At 40.6% G+C, this 25,983-nt stretch overlaps 1 protein-coding gene and 1 pseudogene across 2 annotated transcripts; one reads left to right on the top strand and one right to left on the bottom strand.

Moving 5' to 3' along the window:
- The first annotated feature begins 910 nt into the window (after positions 1 to 910).
- On the top strand, positions 911 to 15,595 carry LOC143582948 (uncharacterized; annotated as a pseudogene). Its single transcript, XR_013144069.1, has 6 exons — positions 911 to 953; positions 11,383 to 11,696; positions 12,999 to 13,123; positions 13,517 to 13,826; positions 14,380 to 14,549; positions 15,184 to 15,595. The product of XR_013144069.1 is annotated as an uncharacterized LOC143582948 (transcript).
- Positions 15,596 to 16,297: 702 nt separating this feature from the next.
- Positions 16,298 to 25,513, bottom strand: LOC143582947 (uncharacterized). The gene is made up of 13 exons (XM_077065400.1): positions 25,334 to 25,513; positions 24,171 to 24,244; positions 24,004 to 24,087; positions 23,847 to 23,927; positions 20,185 to 20,265; positions 19,912 to 20,004; positions 19,648 to 19,821; positions 19,500 to 19,567; positions 17,289 to 17,340; positions 17,007 to 17,060; positions 16,815 to 16,904; positions 16,664 to 16,730; positions 16,298 to 16,587 (listed from the first exon to the last, which is right to left on the bottom strand). Exons 1-13 carry the CDS (start codon positions 25,473 to 25,475, stop codon positions 16,496 to 16,498), a joined length of 1,152 nt encoding a protein of 383 aa, XP_076921515.1. The 5' UTR covers positions 25,476 to 25,513; the 3' UTR covers positions 16,298 to 16,495.
- Positions 25,514 to 25,983: the final 470 nt, after the last annotated feature.

The following is a 25,983-nucleotide window of genomic DNA, read 5'->3' as shown; positions in this document are numbered from 1 at the left end:
CAATGAACCCTCCATTCGAATCGAATGATCCCTCTAGTCGAATGGACCCTTTGTTCTAATCAAACCCTCTATTCGAATGAACCCTCCATTCGAATCGAATGATCCCTTTACTCGAATGAACCCTCTGTTTAACCGAATGATCCCTCTATTAGAATGAACCCTCTGTTCGAATGGATCCTCGTAATCGAATGGACCCTTGTAATTGAATGGTCCCTTTTCTCTTTTTCCTAGCACTGTTGCGGCTACAGCATTTTAGTTATTATTATTATTACTACATTTTATTTGTTACCCGTTACTATATTTACCATTCTTTTACCTTTTAACATTTACCATTTCCATCCTTGGCCAGGATGTAGTTTATTTAGCAATAAAGTTTAAACCTTTATTGATTTCAAACACGTTTTAGCTAGATCTAGGGTTTCTAAGTGAACCGTACATACTAATGAGTTCAATAATTCCATTTTTTTAACATCATGTTTATATTTTTATGGTATAAAAATACCCGATTTGCCGTAGTACCAAGTCTTAGGGCAAGCCGTTCTTAAAATCACAATCTTTAAGCTTAAAACGTACCTTTTTGGTTCACTTTGAGCTACGGTTAGCTTCAATACGTGACTAGGAACGTTATTCTTGCTTGTATAATCAAAGATCTAATACAACTAAGTTAGGGTTTTAGGGAGGTTTAAGGGAGTTTATATACCCTTAAGCCCATTGATCTAAGGCCCATCACCACCCCTTATTCTATCTTTTATTAACCAAATCCACACTCTATTACTTTATTTAACTTAATTAAATATTAACACGCTTTTAAATAAACAAAATTCCTTTTATTTATTATTATCAAAAGTAGGATGTTACATCCGACAACGTACCGCACGGATCCGGTAAGTATTTATGGTCCGATAGGTGCATGTATGAAGGCGAGTGGAGATGGGGTAAAGTGTACAGTAAAGGTAAGTTTTCGTGGCGGTACGGTGCGGCTTATGAAACAGATTCAATGGTTGTGTGAGTCTTTAAATGACCATGATCATTTACATCACAACATTCTTATGAAACCGAATTCGGTTTCGATGGGTGTGTAGTGGTGGCGGCCAATGATGATTGAGGAAGAGGTGGCGTTGGGTGACGACGGTTTCCTACAACGGATGTGAGGGGTGGATGGTGGAGGTGGATGAAGGAGATGAAGATATAGAGGTGGGGCCCGATTTCCTTTTTCCTCTACCTTTTTTTTTTACTATTTTGTCTTTAAAGCGGTAAAAATATGCATATTGCCCCGACATTGTCCCCGCAAGCTGGTTAAGAGACAACTCAGCGGAATTGAGAACTTAGCGGCCACGTCACTAGAAACTAACGGATGGTTAAGTTTCCATTAACTTTGCACCCACATGCGTAGTTGGGATTATTTTTTGTCATTTCAATAGCTGGAACTTATATTTGTGAGTCGGACATAATTGGGATATATGAAGCCAAAACTCCTAAAAAGTAAAACCCCTAATTCTATCTAAACTCATCTCCTCTATTCCGATCTCTAGTTCTCTACAAGACTGCAATTCTACTTGAAGCCTTGAGTCTTGTTTAGGGCTGCCCAAACTGTTCGACAATGGATCAAAAGGTGCTGAGAAAATGCTCTTTCGATTTCGGCTCGGTTCGGTACGTGAACAAACAATGGACCATTTACACACATTAAAAATGTTGGAGGGCTATTTGTATAACTATATTGTTACATCCAAAATTACAGCGGTCAGTCAGTCAGTTAGCCATCATACAAAATTAGTAATCTTCGTTGAATAATAATATATCTGCAAACCGACAGCCAAATAGTATTCACATTCTCATTCACAACCCTCAAACCAAACATATTATTATTATTTCTTCTTTCTTTCGATTATTATTATTATTATTATGGGTACCAACAGTTGCAATAAGAAGAAGAACAACAATAATAATAATAATAATAATAATTGAAGAAACACTAACCGGACCCCGGACAGATTACTGGTAACCTGGGGGTTGGATAGCTGTTTCCCACGAGGGGTTAGACCCTTGGAAGATGGTTCTTCTGATAACCTGCAAAACAGACACCGTGAGCTCGTCACTGAGAAGGGGGGGGTTCCTCCTTGTGACCACCCTCCGGCGTGAGAATCAGACTAGATTGCTCTTTAAATATAAAAGTATATTAAGAGATTGCTAGAGCAGATATCAGGTATAATATGATGATATAAGATAATGTAATAATGTGTTTAGATGATCATACCATTTGGGGTATTTATAGCCGAAGGTAGGTTTCCAAGGAGGTATGGCCGGCTGCAACAGTGTTCCTGTTCATCAACAGTAGCCTACGCACGTGCCCTGCTGGTAGTTGGTGGGTAGGCAGCGGCTGATAGTGACCAGGCCTGCTGTATACTATTCCCTTTCCACCAACTGCCGGCTACGCACATGGTATGACAGTAGTTGGTGAGTAGGCAGCGGCTAATAGTGATACAGTACAGGAGCATGCTGCTCGCCATACTGTATCAGTGAGCTGTCGTATCTCTGATCAGATCTTTCGCCCATACCTCGTCAGGTACAGTAAAAGATCCTTCAGTATACAGACTGGCTTATTTGGGCGGGAGTATTCCCCCTCCCGCCTCTGTGCGGGATTGCTCCCGGCTTTGCTCATTCCTTCAGGTGACACTGAATGATCGAGAGCTAAGTACCTTGTGCGTGTAGCCATGCTGCGCGGGTGGCCTTCCCTCATGGCTTGTATCCGAGGCTGCGGGAACAGGCGGAGTCCTTCACCATGGGAGGCATTTCCTGCGGGAACAGCTTGCGTACTGCGCGTAAGGACGTCACGTCTCTGAGCATGGTTGGTCCTGCGGATCCAGTTGGTCTCTGCGCAGACGTCCCTGTTTAAGGTGAGTCTTGCGGGTCCAACTGGGCTCTGCTGGGACCTACCTCTTCAAGTCCCCCCAGTCCAATGTTCTTCTCATGCGTGTTTAATAAAGTGAGGTGAACTTTTGGACTTAAGCAAAGGGTTTTGAAAAGGGTTTTGTAAGGTTTTCCATGGGGATTCTTTCCGCGGAAGTCCTTGTCACTTGCAGAAATGCCCGAGTTTCCTGCTTGGTCTTTGGGTATGATGCGGGTAGGTCTGTAACCTCCTCGCAAGTCAGGAGCATTGAGTCCCAGTTGTATGGATTTTCCATGAGGTTTTGGTAGTTTTGAACATAGTGATCAATTATGTTAAGACCACCAATTCCATCCTGGAGCTTCAAACAACGTAGTTCTCGACGTTCCCGCTATGCGGGGATGTTATTTCCGTTTCCGCAAGCATTGCACAGAAGATCCTTCTTGGTTTCAATTCCCAGCGGAGCGCTAGGTATGTGAAGGGTTTTGCCTTCACTGTACCTGCGCTCGTCTTACGGTTACTTTACTTCCAAGGTATTCCTGGCGTCAATTCCCTGCGGGTGCTAGGTATGTGAAGGGTTTTGCCTTAACACTGTACCCGCAGCCGTCTTATAGTTACTTGGTTGCCGAGGTACTTGGCTTCAATTCCCTGCGGGTGCTAGGTATGTGAAGGGTTTTGCCTTAACACTGTACCCGCATCCGTCTTACGGTTACTTGTTCACCAAGGTTTACTTGGCTTCAGTTCCCTGCGGGTGCTAGGTATGTGAAGGGTTTTGCCTTTACACTGTACCCGCACCCGGCTTATGGTTACTTGTTTGCCAAGGTACTTGGCTTCAATTCCCTGCGGGTGCTAGGTATGTGAAGGGTTTTGCCTTAACACTGTACCCGCATCCGTCTTACGGTTACTTGTTCACCAAGGTTTACTTGGCTTCAGTTCCCTGCGGGTGCTAGGTATGTGAAGGGTTTTGCCTTTACACTGTACCCGCACCCGGCTTATGGTTACTTGTTTGCCAAGGTAAGGGGTATTTTCCCGCTTTTTAATATTTTCGAATTTTGAATTTTGAAATTCGAAGAGTTTGTGAAAAGATAAGAACAGTCCAAACCTCTGAAACGTCGTGCGACGGTTTCTTCTGACTGTGTCAGGACGTGCAGGAAGTTATGGTGACGTGAAAGAACATGGTCATTCCAGACGCTTTTTCAGGCGCGTGGGCGTGATTTTTTGGGCGCGTGGCCGCGAAATTACTGGCACACGTCCTTTCAACAGCTGTTGCCAGCTTGCTTTTTGCCACGTGTCATAGTTTCATTGCACCTTCGATTTCTCTCTCCTCCGCATTAAATTCACCGCATTAATTGCGATTACTATATAAAGGGGGAGAGGGTTATTTGCAATTCACACTTTTCACTCTTCTCTTCATCTTTAAGGCGATTTCCGGCGAATACTCCTTTATTCAATCGAGCATTCTCTCGAAATCGTTCTCTTCTTCCTCTACAAGATGTCTTCTCGTGATGCTGAAGCTATAGCTGACGACAGGGGTACTGCTGGCGAGTGCCAGTGTGCTCTGCCCGGCGATCAGTACCGGTATGTTGTCAGGAAGTTCATGCTCGATCATCTCGAGCCTGAGTTTCCTGAATCCCACCAGACCGTGTACGATGCCCCCAGAGGCAAGATCGGGGTTTATGCTGCATTTTTTGTCTATGGGAATCTTAGATTCCCATTGACAAAATTTGTTTACCGTGTCCTTGAGAGGCACGGTGTTCATTTGACCGAGCTGCACCCCATGGCGATCGCCAAGATTCGCCATTTTGAGTGGGTGTGCCGGATTTTGGGCATCGAGCCCCATGTGGACCGCTTGATGACCTTCTATACCTGGAGGTGCATCCAGGGGTGGTACACCCTGACGACCCGTATTAAGGGTCTGAAGATTTGCGACACCGAGCGCAGTCTTCGTGCGTGGAAGCAGGAATTCTTCTATATTTCTGCCCGCGCCATCCCCCTTGCCATGAAGTTTAAAAATGGCCAAGCGATACCGAGCCTTTACGCCCCCAATTACCAGGAGGCGGAATGGTTTTCGAAGATATCCCGGGTCCAATCTCCGGTTTACCGGTTTGCGGAGTCCGGGATGGTCATGTTAGGGATGAGCCGGGTGTGGAAGAATGCGTCTCAGGTTCCCATCCTTCTCGAATATGGTTTGAACTCTATTCCCTATGGTATGTCTTGTCTTTCTTTTTTATACGAGTTTGTCTTCTAACTGTTTCTTTTCTTTCAGAGGGAAATGATTTGGAGTCGCTTCTGTACCCGCGGGAAACCGACGGTCCCGCGCGGATGGGTACTCGTGCTCTGGACGAGGGCGAGTTGCCCATCCTGGAGCAAACGGCGGATCGGTTTGTGGAGGTCTATCCGCTGGGCCACGAGATCCTGAGCCACCGGCGGCCAGGTAAGGCGATATTCTTTCCTCAATCCCTCAATGCTGTACCCGCTGCTAGAATTAACGACCTGTCTTCTGAGGAATCCTCAGATGCTCCTCCGTTGGTGCGGAAGAAGAGGGTTGCCGGCGGGAAAGGGAAGGAGAAGGCCTCCACAGCTGATCCGGTGATTCTATCTGACTCCGAGTCAGATAATGAAGAGGTGGCGGGGAACCCCGGTGGTGAGGAGACCACTGCTCCGGAGGCTACGACTGTTACCTCCGGAGATCCAGCGACGACGACGGTGATCGGTACCAAGAGGCCGGCTCCATCGGGTTCCTCCCCGCCCATCCGTACGTTCAGGGTCAAGAAAACCCGTAAGTACAATCATAGTTTCTTTCTTTGTAGATTTATCACTATAAATTTATCTAACACTTTCTTCTTTGTGCAGGCGTGGATGTTGACGCATTCCGGGGTGAAGCGCAGAGGAGTACCCTTCCGCCAATGACGGTAGGCTTGGTCAGCCTACCTGAGGCGTCGACCCAGGTGACCGCGCCTGCTTCCGCTGGTTCAGTTGCTCCTGAGCAGACTGTTCCAGCTGAGATGACGTCACCGCCGGCCGTGAGTGCGATTTTTACAGCATCCTTCACAGAGCCGTTGGTTACTGCTGCTGCTGACTACGAGGCGGCGACCACGGCGGCGACCACAACGGCGACCACGGCGGCTGCCACCATGCCCGCGCCACCGGCACCGATGGCCGGACCATCAGGTACACGCAGGGCTTCCCGCCGACCTTTGCCACCTTCCCGTCTGCCTGACCTGTTGGATGGATTTCCTTTAGGTTCAGGTGATGGGTTTGGCGGCTATCGGCCTGTCATTGACCCTACAGGTGCGTAGGGTTCCTTTCTTTTTCCCTTGTTTTTTATCATCTTTTCCTTACTGCCTTTGTTTCTTTTGCAGTGTCGGATTCCAATGAAGTGTATGTTCCGCGATGGAACATACGCCGAGGAACAACCCTTCGTACCCCTGTGGAGTGCGTGGACTGGGCTCGCCACGCTGCTCCTCATGGTGCGTTGGGGGAAGCCATGGCTAGCTACCAGGAGGGTAGGCTAACCAATGAGCTTCGGGTTCTCCAAGCCCGGATGCAGCCGCGCGTCGAGCTGCTTTGTCGTGAAAACGACAAGTTGAAAGCAGCTCGCGCCAAGGACGTATCTGAGGCGCGTGCTCTTCGGGAGGAGAACCAACAGCTGGCGGCAGCTGCCGCCGACAAGGAGAAGGCCTTCAAGGCCCTCGAGGTTGAAGTTCAGGCGCGACTCGAGGCCCGCTCCAAGGCTGCCCAAGCTGTGAATGAACAGCTTCGGCTGGCCAGGGAGACTGCGCGAAACGCAACCGAGAGGGCTGCCAAGGCTGAAGCCGTTGCTGAGCCTTTGCGTGTGGAGAATGAGGAGCTCAAGGCCAAATTAGAGGCTCTCCAACGCGCTCATGATGCCTTGGCAATGGAAGATGCCAAGAAACTCCAGGAAATCCTAGACCAGAGGGGGGTGCTTGACCACACTGAGCGGAAGCTTAAGGGCGTCGAAGAGGCTGCCGCAAAGGAAGTTTTACTTGCCAACCTTAACAAGAGCGAAGCCGAACGTGCCCATAACGAAGCTCAAGCTGCCCTCCAATGGCTTCTTCGAGAAGCGTTGCCTCAGGTATGTTTAGTTTTATCTTCACGCTTTTCTTTTGTAAGTAAAGGTTCTAATACTTGTGTTTTCTTTGTAGGTTGTGCGTCGGGTCTTTTCAGAGACCTCTTACGATGATGCTATGACCGCAGCCCTCAACGCTTCTCATGAGGATGGGGAAAAGGCCGGCTTCCTGCTTGGTCTAGGGTTTGTTGAGAAAGGCGTCCCGCCCTCCAACTTCCCTTTGTTCGATGTGGATACCGAAGTCATTTATGACCAAGCATTGAACAAATACGCCGCCTTCCCGCATCCAGTGGTGGAAAAGGTGGACGAAGTAGCTGCTGCTGATGATGGGTTAGCTGTCCTCAAAGCGTTCCTCGAACCACCCCGTTCTTCTGACGGAGCGGGTCCAAGTGGAAGCGGCCCTGAAGCTTGATCCTGAAGATCCCTTCCCATTGCTAAGATGACTTGTATAGTTTTATTCTTTTAGGCGGGTAGTTACCCGGCCATTCTTGTAATAGTTAATTTGTGAAATATAAATCTTTTTGCGTATAAGATTGTTATTTCCTTCTTTGGGTTCCTTGCTTTATAAACTTATGACTTGCATACTTAGTTTAAATTAGCAATTTTCCAAGTGTTTAGAATAAGAACCTTTGAACGTGGTTGATAATGGGTTAAAGTTTCGCTTCCTCCTTCGTGATTGTGCGGGTAGAACCGTCACTTGCACTTGGTAGGATGGCTAAACTTTAACCTTCATCTGACCTGCGTGTAGGTTTTCCTTTTCGAAATTTCTAAGGCATTAAGATAAGTTAACCTTTGAACGTGGTTGATAATGGATTAAAGTTTTCGCTTCCTCTTTCGTGATTGTGCGGGTAGAACCGTCACTTGCACTTAGTAGGATGGCTTTAACTTTAAACCTATATCTGACCTTCGTGTAGGTTTTCCTCACCTTTTGAGGATAAGTTAACCTTTGAACGTGGTTGATAACAGGAAGTTTTGCTTCCTCTTTCGTGATTGTGCGGGTAGAACCGTCACTTGCACTTAGTAGGATGGCCAAACTTTACCCTTATCTGACCTGCGTGTAGGTTTTCCTCACCTTTTGAGGATAAGTTAACCTTTGAACGTGGTTGATAACAGGAAGTCTTGCTTCCTCTTTCGTGATTGTGCGGGTAGAACCGTCACTTGCACTTAGTAGGATGGCAAAACTTTACCCTTATCTGACCTGCGTGTAGGTTTTCCTTATCCTTTTTAAGAATTTTGTTTTGAACCGTTCGACGCGCGGTTGTCGATAGGTTAGTGTTCAGTTTCCTTTCATGATTCATGCGGATAGACCGGCACTTTCATTTAATGGGATAATTGAACTCTTCCCCTTCAACTGACCTGCGTGAAGGTTTGTCAAGTTATTGGGTTCGTGCGGGTAGGACCGCCTTCCCACGCAACGACTTCACGTAATGTGAACGCCGTCACCAGTGTTGCATAGTTTAATCGTTCGACGCGCGGTTGTTGATAGGTTATTATTCAGTTTCCTTTAATGATTCATGCGGATAGACCGGCACTTTCATTTTTGGGTGCTGAACTTTTTCCCAAACTGACCTTCGTGAAGGTTTGTCACGTTATTGGGTTCGTGCGGGTAGGACCGCCTTCCCATGCAATGACTTCACGTAATTATGCGGTGAAAACCGGCATATTAGTGTTCAGAAAAGTATAAATGTAAAATCATCAGCTTCGATGTTCTTAAAGAGAATCATTTCCATTAGAAGTGGCTCTTGGCCTTTTCTTTACAAATTGGAATTGATTTACATGCAAACTGTGTAAATGAGCTCCCTTCCATGTTGTTGGGATGGGAGTGCCATCGAGCCGATACGCACCTGGTTCGGGATCTCGTTCTTTACGCAGCATGTAGTCTCGGTATTGAAGCTGGAATTGATTCGTGTTTTCCCCAGCTGGGGTTCTACACGCACCTGCCTGCTCAGCCTTTATTGCGCCACGAGGTGCGCGAGCGTCCCATCTCTGACAAATGCTTCGACCATGTCTTTCACGTCTGTGCATTCTTCAGTGTTGTGGCCTTTAGTCTTGTGAAAGTCACAGTATTTGCTCCGATCAGCATCGTGACGATGTCGGATTATTGGAGGCTTTGGCCACGGGAGCTGTTCAGTGGCGAATATCTCAGTGACGCTTTTGCTGAGTGGCGTCCATCTGGAGTTCCGGTGCGGCTGTGCGTTATCCCTTCCGCCCAATCGATGTTGCAAGCCGGATGAGGTGTCAAAGTTTACCCTTGACTGCCAAATGCCTTGCTTCCGTTTTTTATTTAGTCGGGCGGAGAGGACGTTATCTTCTCTCGTCTTTTGAGTGTAGAGGTTTGTGCTCTGTGGGAGATCTCTACCCAGTTGCTTCTCCGTTTCCGCATAGCGTTTTGCTGCTGTCATGATGGCATCCCATGTGGATGGCATGCCATCTTTACCTGTTAGGGTGCGGATGAGCTCTGGGTCGTGCGCGCCCTGGATGAAGGCAGCGCGAACAAGATCTTCGCTGATATTGCCCAAACTTAGCTTCTTTGAGTTGAAGCGAGTGATGAAGTTTGGCAGAGATTCATCTTCTTCTCGTATGCATTTGAGGATTGTCCATTGCTCCTCGGTATACTTCCGTTGCTGGCTGAAGTGTTGGCTAAACTTCTGCTGGAAGTCTGCCCAGTCGTAGATGTGGTTGACCGGTAGACGATCAAACCAAGCTCTAGCAGCCCCAACAAGCGTCATTTGGAACATGTAGCACCACGTGGGTTCCGTCCAATTGCTGACGGTTGCCCCCGCTATGAACCTGTTCAAATGATCGTCTGGATCAGATATACCGTCATACGTGCCTATGTTAGGCATCTGTTTGGCACTCCTTGGGGCAATTGCTTCCGCAATGTCCCGTGCAAATTTGGACGTTCCCGCATTTGCTACGTTTGGTCTGAACGTTTTGGAGAAGTCTCGTGGACTTCCACCTGTGCTTTTTGGTTTGAAGGCTTGTCCAAAATGCCTTTTCGGTTGGGATTCCATTTCCTTACGCTTCCCTTTTGCCTTATGGCGAGGGTTCGCGTCGGAGTCGGATTCCTCCGAGTCATCCTCCCAGTATTCGAGTTCGTCGGCCTGTTGTACGGAACGCAAGCGTTCGTCCAACTCAGCCTGGAATTCTTTTTGTCGTGCCTCCGCCCATGCCTTAACTTCATCGAGAGTTTGGCGGGGGAGTCTTCGTTTCTCAAGCTGGGTATCAGTGGATCCCAGTAGGCGATCATTTACTGCACTTGCCCCAGCTTGAGTAACTGGGGTAGTGTTCGTAAAATTTACTTCACTTGCCCCGGCTTGGGTAACCGGGGTAGTGTTTGTAAAAACTGTGTTACCGGTATTCACCCCAGTAACTGGGGTTGTGATTACCGGAATTTCTCTAACCATCTTTGTAGAAGTTTGAAAAAACTGGAGAAAAATAAAGTTCTAGCTTTATGCACGGATGGCGCCAATGAAGAAACACTAACCGGACCCCGGACAGATTACTGGTAACCTGGGGGTTGGATAGCTGTTTCCCACGAGGGGTTAGACCCTTGGAAGATGGTTCTTCTGATAACCTGCAAAACAGACACCGTGAGCTCGTCACTGAGAAGGGGGGGTTCCTCCTTGTGACCACCCTCCGGCGTGAGAATCAGACTAGATTGCTCTTTAAATATAAAAGTATATTAAGAGATTGCTAGAGCAGATATCAGGTATAATATGATGATATAAGATAATGTAATAATGTGTTTAGATGATCATACCATTTGGGGTATTTATAGCCGAAGGTAGGTTTCCAAGGAGGTATGGCCGGCTGCAACAGTGTTCCTGTTCATCAACAGTAGCCTACGCACGTGCCCTGCTGGTAGTTGGTGGGTAGGCAGCGGCTGATAGTGACCAGGCCTGCTGTATACTATTCCCTTTCCACCAACTGCCGGCTACGCACATGGTATGACAGTAGTTGGTGAGTAGGCAGCAGCTAATAGTGATACAGTACAGGAGCATGCTGCTCGCCATACTGTATCAGTGAGCTGTCGTATCTCTGATCAGATCTTTCGCCCATACCTCGTCAGGTACAGTAAAAGATCCTTCAGTATACAGACTGGCTTATTTGGGCGGGAGTATTCCCCCTCCCGCCTCTGTGCGGGATTGCTCCCGGCTTTGCTCATTCCTTCAGGTGACACTGAATGATCGAGAGCTAAGTACCTTGTGCGTGTAGCCATGCTGCGCGGGTGGCCTTCCCTCATGGCTTGTATCCGAGGCTGCGGGAACAGGCGGAGTCCTTCACCATGGGAGGCATTTCCTGCGGGAACAGCTTGCGTACTGCGCGTAAGGACGTCACGTCTCTGAGCATGGTTGGTCCTGCGGATCCAGTTGGTCTCTGCGCAGACGTCCCTGTTTAAGGTGAGTCTTGCGGGTCCAACTGGGCTCTGCTGGGACCTACCTCTTCAATAATAATAATAATAAGCGTGGTGGCACCAAGAAACGAATGACCCACGAGCAATCTCAAGCTTACAAATCCATAAGCGAGTGGGTTCACTTGGATACCATCTCTTCCAATTCCACTATTGCTATTGATGATGATTTTAAGGTGAAGCTGGTTAATAATAATAACACCAAGGCGTGTAATGAGAAATTGGTGTTTGAATTGCATTCTCATTCCATTTGCAGTGATGGGTTTTTGTCTCCGATGAAGCTTGTTGAACGAGCGCATCAGCATGGGGTATGTATGCTTTTTAATCTTGTATATTTACATGTTTGTTTATTCAGGCATTTTGTCGAACAGTTGGTGGGTGTGGTTAAAACTTGCTAATTAATCGTTAATTAAGTGTTAATTTTAGTGTTAAGTTATTAAAATAATGAATTTAATTAAGGTTAAAAAAATCTGGATTTCGTAATTATAAGTTATCTTCTTGTTTCTTCATTTAGTCATTTCATCATACACTTGGTGTGTGTGTTTCAAACTCGTTAATTATTTTTTTAATTATAGTAGTATTAAATATTCATATTAAGGTTTAAATTTAAAATATATGGGTTTTATAGTTGTATTTAATGAGCATCTAATCTTGTTTATATATTCCTGTTTCTTTATTCAGTCATATCATCAAACACTTGGTATGTGTGATTCAAACTATTAATTTTTAATTATAGTGTTAAGTTTTATTAAAAAAATGAAGTTAATTAAAGTTTAAAATCTGGGTTTCTTAGTTATAAGTTCTCTTGTTGTTTCGTCATTGAATCATTTCATGTATGTGTTTCAAACTCGTTAATAATTTCTTAATTCTAGTGTTAAATCTTCATAATTAAGGTTATAAATATGGGTTTCAAGTTTCTTTATTCAGTCATTTCGTCGGTATGCGTTTTTCAATCTCGTTAATTAATCCTTAATTCTATTCTTAAACGTTCGAAAATGAAGTTAGAAGTTATTTTCTTGTTTCTCAATTGAGTCATTTAATCAAACCCCTGGTTTTGTATTTTTCAAACTCATTAATTAACCGTTAACTAATCCTTAAGTTACAATCTTGTTAGTTTTGCTATTCAAAATGGCTAGCAGCGCAACTTGTTGCCCGGTTGCCTTCTGTATCGATGTAAACACTACTTTTCGAGTTATTTTTCATGAATTTGTTAATATATATATATATTGTGTCTATCTATTCATACCCACTAGACCATATAGGGCTGCACCTGATTTTGGACCTAACATAGATGCAAATAAATATGGTAGGACCTATCAAAATTGTATGCAAATTGTGAAATTATGGTTGTCTTCACCAGTATATTAAATGTGTATGGAACCCTAGATAGATAGTATACTTATTATTGTGGGGTATATGCCATAAATACTCATCTTTAATTCCTTACTGCTGTTCTGTTCTGTATTCAAGACATGACAAATGTTTTTGAACTTTGAAGAATTAAGATTAATGCCTGTTTGCCAAACATAGTACTGTTTTTTCATTGTTAAAGATAAAAATTCAATCTTTGTGTCATATGAGAATTGATTAGTTCAATTTGTTCAGAACAGGTAAAAGTGCTTTCTTTAACCGATCATGACACGATGGCTGGCATCCCTCAAGCCCTTGAGGCGGCACGGAAAGTCGGGATCAAGATTATTCCCGGTGTCGAAATCAGCACCATTTTCACACCAAGGTTATTTTCGTCAATTCGTGTAATATAATCCAAAAGTTAAAAAATAATAGTTTTGGAAATTGTTAATGAACTAGTTGGAGTTGCCTGCAAAAGTCATGTGACCTATCAAAACACATGCCAAAGTCGTTTAAGATACCAAAAAATATCTCATTTTGTATACAACTCTGGTTTCAATTAAATTTATATCGGAATGTTCAGAAAAAATATTCAACATTGCTGTCTCTTTAGATTTAAAAAAATTTGACGGCGGAAAGTTATTAGAAAAAAATAAACTAAAATGATAAATGAAATATTATTAAAAATTAAATGGGTTAAAGATGTATATTATTTATACTTCAAGGGGTGAAGTTGGTAAAACTGTTATGTATATAATTTTTGAATTTTATTAAACAGAACGGATACTGGATCTGAAGAACCGGTTCATGTTCTGGCGTATTACAGCAGCTGTGGGCCGTCAAATTATGAAAAGGTGGACCGGTTTTTGGCGAATATAAGGGAAGGACGTTATCTGCGAGCAAAAAATATGATATTAAAATTGAATAAATTAAAGTTGCCAATCAGGTGGGAAAATGTGGAAAAGATTGCGGGTGATGGTGTAGCACCGGGGAGATTACATGTGGCTCGGGCTATGGTTGAAGCGGGCCATGTTGAGAATTTAAAACAAGCATTCAGTCGGTATTGATGGCGGGCCCGCTTATTGCACGTAAGTTATCTTTCAGGTTCACTCTTCTGTTTTATGTTGTTGGATGTTTATTGGGTATGGTAACATGTCTAATTGGTCTCGGATCAAAACAGGTCGCTTTTTGTAAGTGTTGAGTTGACTCTGAACACTTTTTGCGCCAGTTTTTTTTATAAATAATTATTTTGTGGTTAATAAATTAATAATAATCAGTTGTTAAATTTAAAACTACACTTTGGATGATTTTTGACTCGTTTTGATTTTGGTGCTTTTTTTAGCTGTTGATAGGATCAAAGTGGGCTCAGGTCAAAACGGGTCTTTTTTTTAACATGTTGAGTTGACTCAGAACACTTTCTTATTATTATTTTAATAATTAATTAGCTTCATAATACTAAATTTCAATTTTAATTAATAATAAATGATATAGAAGGTTGTATGCATTAGAACTACATGGCGGGTGATTTTCGACCTGTTTCACTTTTAGTACTTCTTTTATACAGTTTGATCTATAAGGTATGAAATATAAACCGAACCAACCCATTAGTTAGTAAATTGTATATTTTCAATTATGGTGTAGCGGAAGCGAGCCAGATGCAGAGGAAGCAGTGCGATTGATATGTGAAACGGGTGGAGTCGCGGTGTTGGCTCATCCATGGGCTTTGAAAAACCCGGTTGCTATTATCAGGCGATTAAAAGAAGCGGGTTTACACGGGTTAGAAGTTTACAGAAGTGATGGTAAATTAGCAGGTATACAACACGTTAATGTTATCCCAATTTCCTTTCATAAGTAACTGCCCGTATTTTTATTCATGTCAAAAACATAAACCCTAACCCACACCCACTTAATGGGAGATAACCAAGTTGTAAACGTGTTAATCGAGTTGGGCGGTTGTAAAAAGTATTAGTTGAACGGGCCATAAACGGGTTAGTGGGTTGACATGTTTAGCTGTATGTGTTAAGCTGAACACGACCCGTTTTAACCCATTTGTCTAAGCATGTCAAATGAACCAAGTTGTAAACGTGTTAATCTAGTTGGTGGGTTGTAACTTGTAAAAAGTATGAGTTAAACGGCCATAAACGGGTTAGTAGGTTCTGTTTAACTGAACAGGTTAAGCAACTCGGCGTAAACACAACTCGTTTAATGTATTTATCTAAACGGGTTGGTGGCCGTGGGTGATGTCCAAGTGGTAAACGTGTTAATCAAATTCTTGGGTTGCTAATAATATGGGCTAACGGGTTAGTGGGTCGTCTTGTTTAACTGAACGGGTTAAGCAAGTCAACCACGACCTGTATTATTAAACATGTCAACCTGTACACGGCCCATTTATTAAACGGGTTAGACATGCCAACCCAAAACCTGATTATTGTAAATGATGTACAGCATTTAGTGACCTGGCGGATACATACGATCTTTTGAAGCTCGGGGGTTCGGATTATCACGCAAGAGGTGGGAGCAGCGAGTCGGCTCTGGGAAGTGTGAGCCTTCCGGTGGTGGCGGTTCATGAGTTTCTTAAAGTGGCTCGACCCATCTGGTGTGGTGCTATCAAGAACACGGTGGACCGTTATGTGAACGACCCGACTGAATCAAACCTTGACCATATTTTGAGATATGCCAAGATCAAGGTGGTTAAGCGCGGCGGTGTTTCCTCGATTGTCGCACGTAATAATATCGAGATCATCCATGAGTGTCTTTCTCAGTGGTTGACCAGTGAAGAACAGAAAAGTGGTGAGTTTGAAGGTATTACACATGTTGAAAATAAGCCCATTGAAACTTAGGTTTTTTTTTAGTTGGTTGCAGCAGGTATCATCTTTTTCTTTTGTTAATTGAGTTTTTATGCATTAGTAGTCTAGATTCAATGTGATTCGGTATTTAATTTTTAATGCTGTTGAAACTTTAATGATTAATTGAGAAATGAGAAACCTATTTGAAAGCATGATTTGATGTTTATTAGTTTGTTTCTGGTTTTTTTTTGTCTGGAATCATTTCTCATTTACGTTCGTATAAACCTGAAAATTTTGCACGAACCCAGAAATCGTCACAACGGACCAGGAAAATTTATTTATTTATTCTTTTAATACAGCTTCTTTATATTTAAATTTTAACAAAATCAAAGAACGCTATTTTCAACTCTTTTTAGCGTTGACATAAGTTGTAGACAATAAATGCTCGTTATTATACCACTAATGAGAGAAACCTATAAGCATCACATTGACTCAGGATCGACCCGTCGGTTTTACTAAACGTATTCATGAATTTAACCTGACACGGGCCCTTAACCAAGCTTTGACTAAGTCCCTATAACATGTTTGGAGGATGAACAAATGAACCCACAACTGACTCAAACAAGGCCAAGCTCATATTTGGTCAAAGAAAGTCAAACCTGGTGGTTGTCCACATCAGATCTTGTTGGCCATAAGTAACCGGTTCGAATTTGACAAGGTTCAAACCTATTTTAGGGAATTCGAACTGATTACACACTACAAATCTTTTTAGTCAATAAGCTATAGTTTTAAAAAAGTGAAAATGGTAATAGGGTCTGTTTTACAGACAAGAAGTCAAACGACGCTAAATTACAAAATATTTTGACAGAAAATGAAAAAAATAAATTAAAAATTCTAACAAAAAGACCGCGAATCATCTTGCACTTGCCTTCCAACATTCTTAATTTCAACCAGCTATACGATACCAAAAACTAACCCAATTTTCCAATTTCCATCTTCTTCCTTAAAGCCTTGTGACCGTGGTAAACGAATGAGTCTACAATCCCTGCAACCGTGAAAACACCTGGAAAAGAAAAACCATATAAGATTATAAACAAGTATATCAATAAGGAGGAGCCATCAAAAGCCAAATTATTTACCTCCAACAATGGCGCAGACGTTGGTCAAGAAGTGTAAGAACGATATATGTGTTTCTGTAAATGTCACCTGTACAAGCCACCGGTTTGTAAATATTAATATTTGACTTTGTAAAAAAGATATTAATTTCAGGCCAAATTGTATAAAGTGTACCTTGATCGGAGAAAGTTCATAGAAGAAGAAGACACCAGGGAGAGACCGTCTGCCAACTTCCGGGCTCTTATAGTGTTCCGTCACAGAGAACTGTACAAAATATGAAATACATATATGCAATTATGCAAGTACAAAGAAAAGAAAATAATTTAAGTCATTAAGAAAAATGTATCTTTAAAGTTGACCATATACCTGATTTGACTTAATAGTGCGGCCTCTAACACTAGTGTATATGGTTGGTACCACCTGCAAAGTTTGATAAAATATTGGAAAGTGAACACTTTTATATACACCACTAACAAGTTTAGGTTGTTTGGTAGCCTCTTAACAGTCATTAAGATGCTACCTCTTAATGACTCATAACCTCTTAATGACTGTTAAGAGGCAACCAAACAGCCCCTTAATAATATATATATATATATATATATATATATATATATATATAAATTCAAGTATTGAATACGGGCAATAAACCTTGAGAAAGTACTGATACATTCCGTTGGGGATTTCTTGAAACCAATGCACCCTGAATCGAAATTTAAATCCATTAATGAAAAAGGTAACAAAGACAGATTTATTATGATAGTAATATAGACTTTTTAACAACAATTTAGAATGTTGCACGTATTTAAACTAAGTAAGATATCATCTATAGCCACAGTATTAATATTTTAACAGCAATTCAAAAATGACTGTTGACTGTAATACTATCATTTTTTTAACTTTAAAATTTCATACCTATCCAAATTTAATCATAAAATTTCGTATTCACCGATCAACAATATTATTTTAGAAATACAATATTTACACATTTCATAAAAAAACAAGTAATGATAAAATATCTTACTTTACTTTATACATTATTTGCACCCATTAAGAATTATTTAAAAAAAAATCAATTTTAATGCCTCAAATTACCTTAGGTTTTTATTCAGTCAAATTTATTCTTGATTTAACTAGCAAAATTACTATGCTAACTATACCCTTACTTTTAACTAGAACATAGCAAAAAGGAAAAGAAAGTCTATTCGAGTGAAATTAAGAGCAAATTTGGTTGAAGAACGAACCAGTTAATATCAACTAAAGTTTATTCAAAGTAACAAAAATTAAAATTTACCAAATAATCCTTTCGCGTGTGTAATTAACATATAAAAGTATAAAAGAAAGTAAGATTGATAAAAGTGACTTGCTCTTTTGTAAATTGTGACAGGGAAAGTGAATATGAGGATGCTAAGCACCTAGCTTTACATGTGTAACGATCAGAACTACGTGATTTTGATTAACAATTTTTAAATAAACTGATTTTAGATTTTTCTTATATATGTTTCATTCCCATCAATTTAGCAAAATTAGGTTAAATCCCTAAGTCGTAATTTTTATCATCGCATCAATCTCTCTTCTGCAAGCAAATCATCATCCTCAATCTTTAATCTTAATAAATTCTTAGATTAAAAATCTCCAATTCATTTAAAACTACTCTCCAAAAAGCAAGTTTCAAAACAAAATTTGTCTTTGGAGCATAAGTTCTACTGTTCTAGACCAGTTGCTATGAACCCATGCACAATTCTTGAATAATAGATTTTTTTATTCTTTATTATTGCAACAAAAATGATTCATATTTGTAAACTGGAACAAAAAGACATGAGAAAAAGTTTGAGCCAGTGGAGATTACTGGTGGTGTTGACACATAAAGAAGAAGTCATCATTCATTAGAATATGACATCTTCGAATAAATGGGCTTAGGAGCCTTTTGATATGAGAAATTATGACTATAGATTGAGAATATGAGTTGCTTAAAATCTGAAAAAATAACGATCGACGATGTTGAATGACGAATTAGGGATTTAGTCTAAGTTTGCTACATTAATGGATATGAAACTGAAACAAGAAAAGAATAAAATCATCTGTTAATCAAAACTACGTAATTTTGACGGTTTCACATGTAAGCTTAAACGCTTAACAGCCCCATATTTACTTTCCCCATTGTATATTTATCAAAAATATTATTTGGGCCTGTAAATGAACCTAGCGAACATGAACAGAGCATGTTCGTGTCCGTTCATTTAACTTTTAACTGTTCAAACACGAAGAATTAAATGACGGCGTTTTCTTGTTCGTGTTAGTTCATTAAAAAGATGAGTGCGTGCGTGTTCGTTTATGTCTGTTCGTGAACGATTCACAAAAGCAAACAAACGAACATAACTGAATGTAGAATTATAGATGAATGAACATAACTAAGCAAACATCAATTAAAATAAAACATAAACATATATATGTTGAGCCATGTTCATGTTCATTAATTTAACTAAATAAATGGAACAAAGATAAACAAACATAAAATGAATGAACGAGACGTGTTCCTGTTTGTTCGTTTATTAAATAAACAAACATAAACAAAGTTCCCGCCGAGTGGTTCACGAACAATTCACTGAATGTCCGGTTTGTTTACCTAATATTGTTGATGGATAAATTTGAAATTTTAAGTTTTAAGAAAAGGTAAGGTAGATCGGTCATGTTTTAAATTGTTTTTCATGTAATAGGTAAATATTAATTTGTTTTCATGAAATGGGAGCATATGATATTTTAGTTTTAGTTTTTTACTTTTAAGGGCATATGTAATATAAATCACAAGTTTGTAGGCGTATAAATGGAATTCTCTAATCCTATAATAAACAAAAATATTACCCATCAAGAGGATTTACGATCCCTGGATAGTGGTCTCCAAATGATAGTTTATTTATCTTGTGACTTATCTGCACAATAGTCAACAAAACGTTATCAGAAACAAGAAACAAAGTTTTGAAATAAACTGAACGCCAAAGTGGTAGGTTACATTATAACTATCTTCTTGGAAAGAAAACAAATCAGGGATATGAACACTTGATTGATGAAAGCTTCTGACAAAGTGAAAATTTCCTGCCACTTTGTTAACCTCTAGAGAACCATAAATATTGCATCCTTCACCTTCTTCATCTTTAATCTTCTGAGCAAAACCTTCCCGTTTGCACTAAACAAAACCATTATATTATCATAATAAGATTTGATATATCATTATAAATGTAAACCAAATAGACAAGAAATATATGCTTCTGCTAACCTGGTCAATCAAATCAGGATTTGTCATACCCCAGCCTTTTCTTCGATACGCTTCACGAACTTCTTCACATGAATTACAGCATTCATCATCTGACTGTAAACAAAATGAAGAAATTTAGTCATGAAGCCAATTTATATTATCGTCTTCTAACTTGGTTTAAAAAAAGCATGAGGCATTTCGGTCCCGAAAGTTGAGACGTGAGGCGTTACTCAAAGTACACCTAAGTGAGCTTTATGTACAACCAAAGGGCAGGAAAGGAAAAGAAAGATATACCGCTTCTGCGCCAAAGCATGAACCGCAATATGTTTCATTATGCTCGAGCCTTCCACCATGTCTTTGCAAAGGCTTCTCGATCTGTAGAGACTCACATGACGATTAAAATGTTAAAACAAAAATAAATAATAAATATCTAAACTGGCCTACAAATAGACCTATAAAAGAACTGAAGAAACACAAATGGGGGCATGTTCATGTAGCTTGAACACAAATATGAACAACTAGTCAAAAGGAATTTTTTGTTCATGTTCATTTGTTAAGAAAATGAGCATGTTCTCGTTCCTCGTTAAAAATCTAAACAAATAGTTCACTAAAGTAAAACATAATAAATAAACATAAACGAACAATATGCGAACAAGTCTAATACAATAATGTAAATGCCTTTCAAACATATCTTATATCTATATTTATCGTGTCGTAAACGTGTTAACCTGTTTATGGTTAAATGAACTTTCAAGAACATAAATAAACAAGCAGAACATGCGTTCATGTTCGTTCATCTAATTAAATAAACACAAACTTTTGTTCATGTTCGTCTGTTTATTAGCGAACATAAACGCACTTCCTGTCAAGCAATTTACTGAGTGTTTGGTTCACTTACAAGCCTACCTACATATTGCCATTGTTAGGATTAAACGCACACACGAAACTGAACACGACACGAAAGCAATAAACGAACACGAGGATTTAACATGGTTCGGTCTAAACTGACCTACGTCCACGGGTGGCAACTAGGTATTTCTTTATTGAGTGACAAAAATTACAAGTACATAATGTTGTTTATATAGAGACTGAACTAGGGTTAGTAAATTATTATGCAAGAAATCTAAACCGGGCCGGGCTTCGGTCTGGCCACCCTACACCCATCTGCCCTTTGGACTTCAAATAATAAATCGGGCCAACAAAAGGCCTACGAAACCCAACAATCTCCCACTCGGAGGCCTTGAGTACTCTCGTCTGCACTCCTGATTGTACTTCTGTAATCTGAACATTAAACTTCTTCTAGTTGCCACCGCCTTCTCATCAATTAACCTGAAGGCCCGTTGAAGCTCCCCGGAGCTCCAACACGTCAGTCATGGCTGAAACTGCCCCTGACCCGTTCTCTGTCCCTACCGGCTCCCACTGTAACGAACTACCGCATCCTGAGATAACCTGAGAACAAACACTCTCCATATTCAGCAAGTAATTCATTGGAGAGACTTTTACAGCTGGAATACTGGTTTTCTTAATCCACTGTCGACCTGGAACTGTAACTGAAACACGACCTGTGCTCCCACTGTCACGATGTCCCCCAACTGATTTAACCTTCCTAGCTATCCTGAATCTTCACTTTGGCTCTGGGTTTGTTACTTGCAAAACGAACCTTCTTCTGCCCACGAGATTCTGTGAACCAGATTTTGTCTTTCACCAAAACTGGATCCACTCCTTTCGATGACGTGCCGACCATATACAATGAACCCATTTTCGTGCCACGAGCAACCACAAGATTCCCTTTGACTACTTTCCACTGCCCATTCCCGAACTTAACATCGTGCCCTTGGTCATCCAACTGCCCAACTGAAATCAAACGTTTCTTCAAACTTGGAATAACCCTCACGTCTTTCAAAGTCCAAGAAGTACCGGCTGAAGTTATCAAATCAACGTCTCCCATACCCGTAACCTCTAAAATATCATCATTCGCTAGTCGAACCTTTCCAAAATCCCCAAATTTAAGATTCTTCATCGTTTCACTACAGTGAGTGGCATGAAACGATGCACCAGAATCCATCACCCAAGCATCAACGCTACTCTCAACACTACAAACCAAAGCCTCATCACTACTGACCCCGTCATCTGTGTCGTCTTCTGTAACGTTCACCTCTTTCTTACCATTCGGACACTGATTCCTGAAGTGTCCTTTCTCTTTACAACCCCAACATTCAATATCCTTACGAGTCTTAGACTGGCTCCTCTTCCTGCTCCCACTGCCTCGCTGTTTTCCCCTACCTCTACCTTCTGTGACTAGCATATTGCCTGATGATTCACCTGAACTTCTGCGTCTTGAATCTTCTCCCAGAATCAGATCTCGAATCCCATCGAAAGTAATATTTGTAGACGAACTACAAACTGCAGTCACTGTTTGCGACCAACTGTCGGGCAAAGAGGATAATAACAAGAGGCCTTGAACTTCATCATCAAACTTAAAGTCAACTGACACTAAGCGGGACAAGATCGAATTAAGATTATTGATATGAGTTGTAACTGACCCACCCTCTTTCATTCTTGTTGTCACTAGCTCTCGGATAAGATAGACTTTATTCGCTGCCGAAGGCTTCTCATACATGTTGGATAGCGCCTCCATCATACCACGTGCTGTGGTTTCTTTCATGACGTTAAATGCCACATCTTCCGACAACGACAAAGTAATACAAGCCCTAGCTTTCTTGTCTAACTTCTTCCAATCTGCTTCTGACAACTTTTCTGGTTTTTCATCCTCAAGCACTACATCCAAGTCTTTCTGACAAAGTAGTGCCTCAATCTGCATCTTCCACCAACCGAACTTCTGTCCGTCAAACTTCTGTATCGAAACCTTTCCGTCTTCTGCCATAACAATGACTAAAACGAAAAACTGGATAAAAAAAAACAGAGACAGACACAGCAACACGAGCCTGAACTTAACGATTGTTCTACTGAACTCTGTTAAACAATCAACCTATTTAACCCGCAGCGGAATAACGAACTGTAAATCAGAAACCGAAACTTTAAACTGAAACGATAAACCTGACAAACGCGGTTGGCACTGGTTCTAAGTTTCTTTAAATTTCTTCTGACTTGAAACTGTTCTTCAACGAAAATAGGATCTTGATTCGCTGTTATTGACTCGTACTTTGCAAAGTAGGATCTCGACTCGCAAAACTTCTGCCTTTGTTTCCTTTTGTCTTTTTCTTTTCAACCTTCCGGTCGATCGCTGAATACGTCGGCTAGCTGCCAACACCGAAAAACTAGATCGACAACCTGAATCTGACCTGTGGCAACTGGTGGCAGCGAAACCCTAGCAGCAGTTAGCGGTAACGCGGCGGAACCCTAGCCCCGATCACTGGTGCGGCGGCGACACGCGGAACTGGTTCACCGTGTTCTTCGTGTGATCCGAACCTAAGCTCTAGATACCACTTGTTAGGATTAAACGCACACACGAAACTGAACACGACACGAAAGCAATAAACGAACACGAGGATTTAACGTGGTTCGGTCTAAACTGACCTACGTCCACGGGTGGCAACTAGGTATTTCTTTATTGAGTGACAAAAATTACAAGTACATAATGTTGTTTATATAGAGACTGAACTAGGGTTAGTAAATTATTATGCAAGAAATCTAAACCGGGCCGGGCTTCGGTCTGGCCACCCTACACTCATCTGCCCTTTGGACTTCAAATAATAAATCGGGCCAACAAAAGGCCTACGAAACCCAACAGCCATGTCACATGATCTTAAGGTAAAAGCTTTTATTAAGTAACATGGTCCAACTAGTTAGACAAAATATTAATAGTAATAAATATAACCCATAAGCAATAAAAGTCAAACTCATGCAACATGTCTTCTATGTTCTATTCATTACATAAACCCGTTAATTAAGACAACCCATTAATATAACACATATGATGATATGGTTGCACTAACCTGAGGGCCACCGATTCCTTCTTTTCTCTCTTCAATGACTTTGCCATTAGCGTCGATTCTTTTTTTTATTATATCATGCCTCTGAAAGTTAAAAATATACACAAAGATAAAACATTAGCACCACAACCACGCATCAACAGAACAATTATAAACATACAATGTCAAGATGTTGCTCTCCACTGATATCCATGGCATCAAGACTGAGTAGAGTACATGAAACAGCCGGAAATGTGATATCAAACTGCAATTAAAAGCAATACATATCAATGACGGTTAAAAACATCAAACGAATAAAAATTCATTTTAAGTATGAATGGTCTTTACATTGATATGTAGTTTTTCCCCTCTAGAAGTGTCAACTACAAGCTTGGTTTCAGTAACTGTATGTAGATATAACCCTGCAAGGACAACAATCATAAAAGTTTCTTACTTGCCTGCTTTTCACTGTGATTCTGTAACTTCAAGCAACAACATTGCTTACTTCATCTATTATTAACTAAATGTATCTATAACAAAGCCACCTGTACATCTTACTTGACCAAACATTTGCAGTTTCCTATAATGATCTTAAAGTTATGTGCATCATGGGCTAACACTTTATGTTAAGTCAACACATACGAAACCACATTATACATGCTCACATTCTTGATCTAAATCTAGTTTTCCAATTAACCACAAATATATCCATTAACATATCTTCTTAACCACTATGCAGTTGATGTGGTAAAAAATCAGAAATCGGTCAAGGACCGGTATCTGAGATATATGTTGTCGCAATAGGATATCGGTAACTTTAATATCATGCAGTATTTATATATATATATATATATATAGAAATTTAACACCAACAATTCAATATATTCTCCTACCATTAACAAATTAACCTTTCGCAACTTGCAAAACACTAACAATGGTAGAAAGTAGAAATTGATTAAAACTTAAAACACTAACAGTTGACAATTAAGACTTAAAACACTAATAGCAGCAATAATAAGAAAGACAAATAGAAAAACAAAGAAGGAAGATACTACATCAGGAAAATTTGTAATACATCGGTCAATATCGCCAATAATATCGGTACTGAAGATTTTTCACACGGGAACCCGATATCCCACTCGGATATTGACTGCATAGCTTAGCCAAGTAAACCATCCAACTCAACGAAAAACCGAGAGCAAGTAGATAAAAATGTAAAATTGATCACATTATCACAACATCAAAAATAAAGTCTAAGTTAATTTAATCATAAACTTAAAGCATTAATTAAAATAACACATCTACAATACTGAATTATGCTTCTAACTGTTATCTAAATTACTTCCTTAGAACCCTAATATGTTTGAAATCAAGATCCTTCATCATCTCATACAACAAAATACCATAAATCTAAAGCTGCAAAACACTGATCAAACTAAAAGCAATAAAAACTCATACCTTATTTAGTAACAGAAATTATTAATATTAAGTAAATAGATAGATAATAATACCGAGTTCAGAGAAGAAGAGAAGGAACATGGCGATGGAGGCGACGAGAGTAATAACGCCGCCGGAAAGCGTACGGCTGTAGAAGTCCTCATTGATTTTAGGGTACGCGTCCAGATTCCGGACTTTATTAAACACACGCTCCATAATAATAATAATAACCCTAAAACCTCCTGATCTGAATTCAGATATACTTGAACGGAGATCGGATTGGCCGGCGGCAGAGACAAGAAGAGATTGAGAATAAATAGTCTGTCTGGTTTGGTGGTTGAAGTTGAACAAATCGTGACTTAATTAAACGATATTGATATTTTTTTTGGTTATGATCAGTTTACCCTTTAATTCCGCGTGATTGGTCGGTCAACCAAGGTCTGCTTCCTATGTCTGCTACTACATTTACGTCATAATAATAAAATGGTAAATTATTATTCTCTAAACTTACCCTAAAAACCCAAGGGGAATTGTGTTTTTAGTCTGAAACGTCAAAATCAATATATACGGTTGACATCCGGTCTTTCTCGGTATTGTATTAGAGTAGTTTCAAACGTTGTTAAAAAAATAAAAAAGTTTAACTAATTAATAGTTTGACTTATCTAGTAAGTTTGGATTAATTTGAAAGTTTTTTTTATTTGTTTTAATGTTTATCCAAGTAGGA

The sequence above is a fragment of the Bidens hawaiensis genome, unplaced genomic scaffold (genome assembly GCF_021521415.1).
Source record: "Bidens hawaiensis isolate Kalapana, Puna unplaced genomic scaffold, B.hawaiensis_p1.1 tig00032073_1, whole genome shotgun sequence".
NCBI classification, from domain to species: Eukaryota; Viridiplantae; Streptophyta; class Magnoliopsida; order Asterales; family Asteraceae; genus Bidens; species Bidens hawaiensis.
Note: the sequence above shows the minus strand (reverse complement) of the source record. Positions and strands in the feature narration are given on the sequence as shown.

What these genes read in the sequence shown, in the direction of transcription:
- LOC143582947 (XM_077065400.1), bottom strand. Translation starts at nt 25,475, where the DNA reads ATGGAGCGTGTGTTTAATAAAGTCCGGAATCTGGACGCGTACCCTAAA. An exon ending in TCCAAGAAGATAGTTATAAT is followed by an intron (nt 19,568 to 19,647) that starts GTAACCTACCAC and finishes ACTATTGTGCAG; the next exon opens with ATAAGTCACAAGATAAATAA. An exon ending in GCACTATTAAGTCAAATCAG is followed by an intron (nt 16,905 to 17,006) that starts GTATATGGTCAA and finishes TATTTTGTACAG; the next exon opens with TTCTCTGTGACGGAACACTA.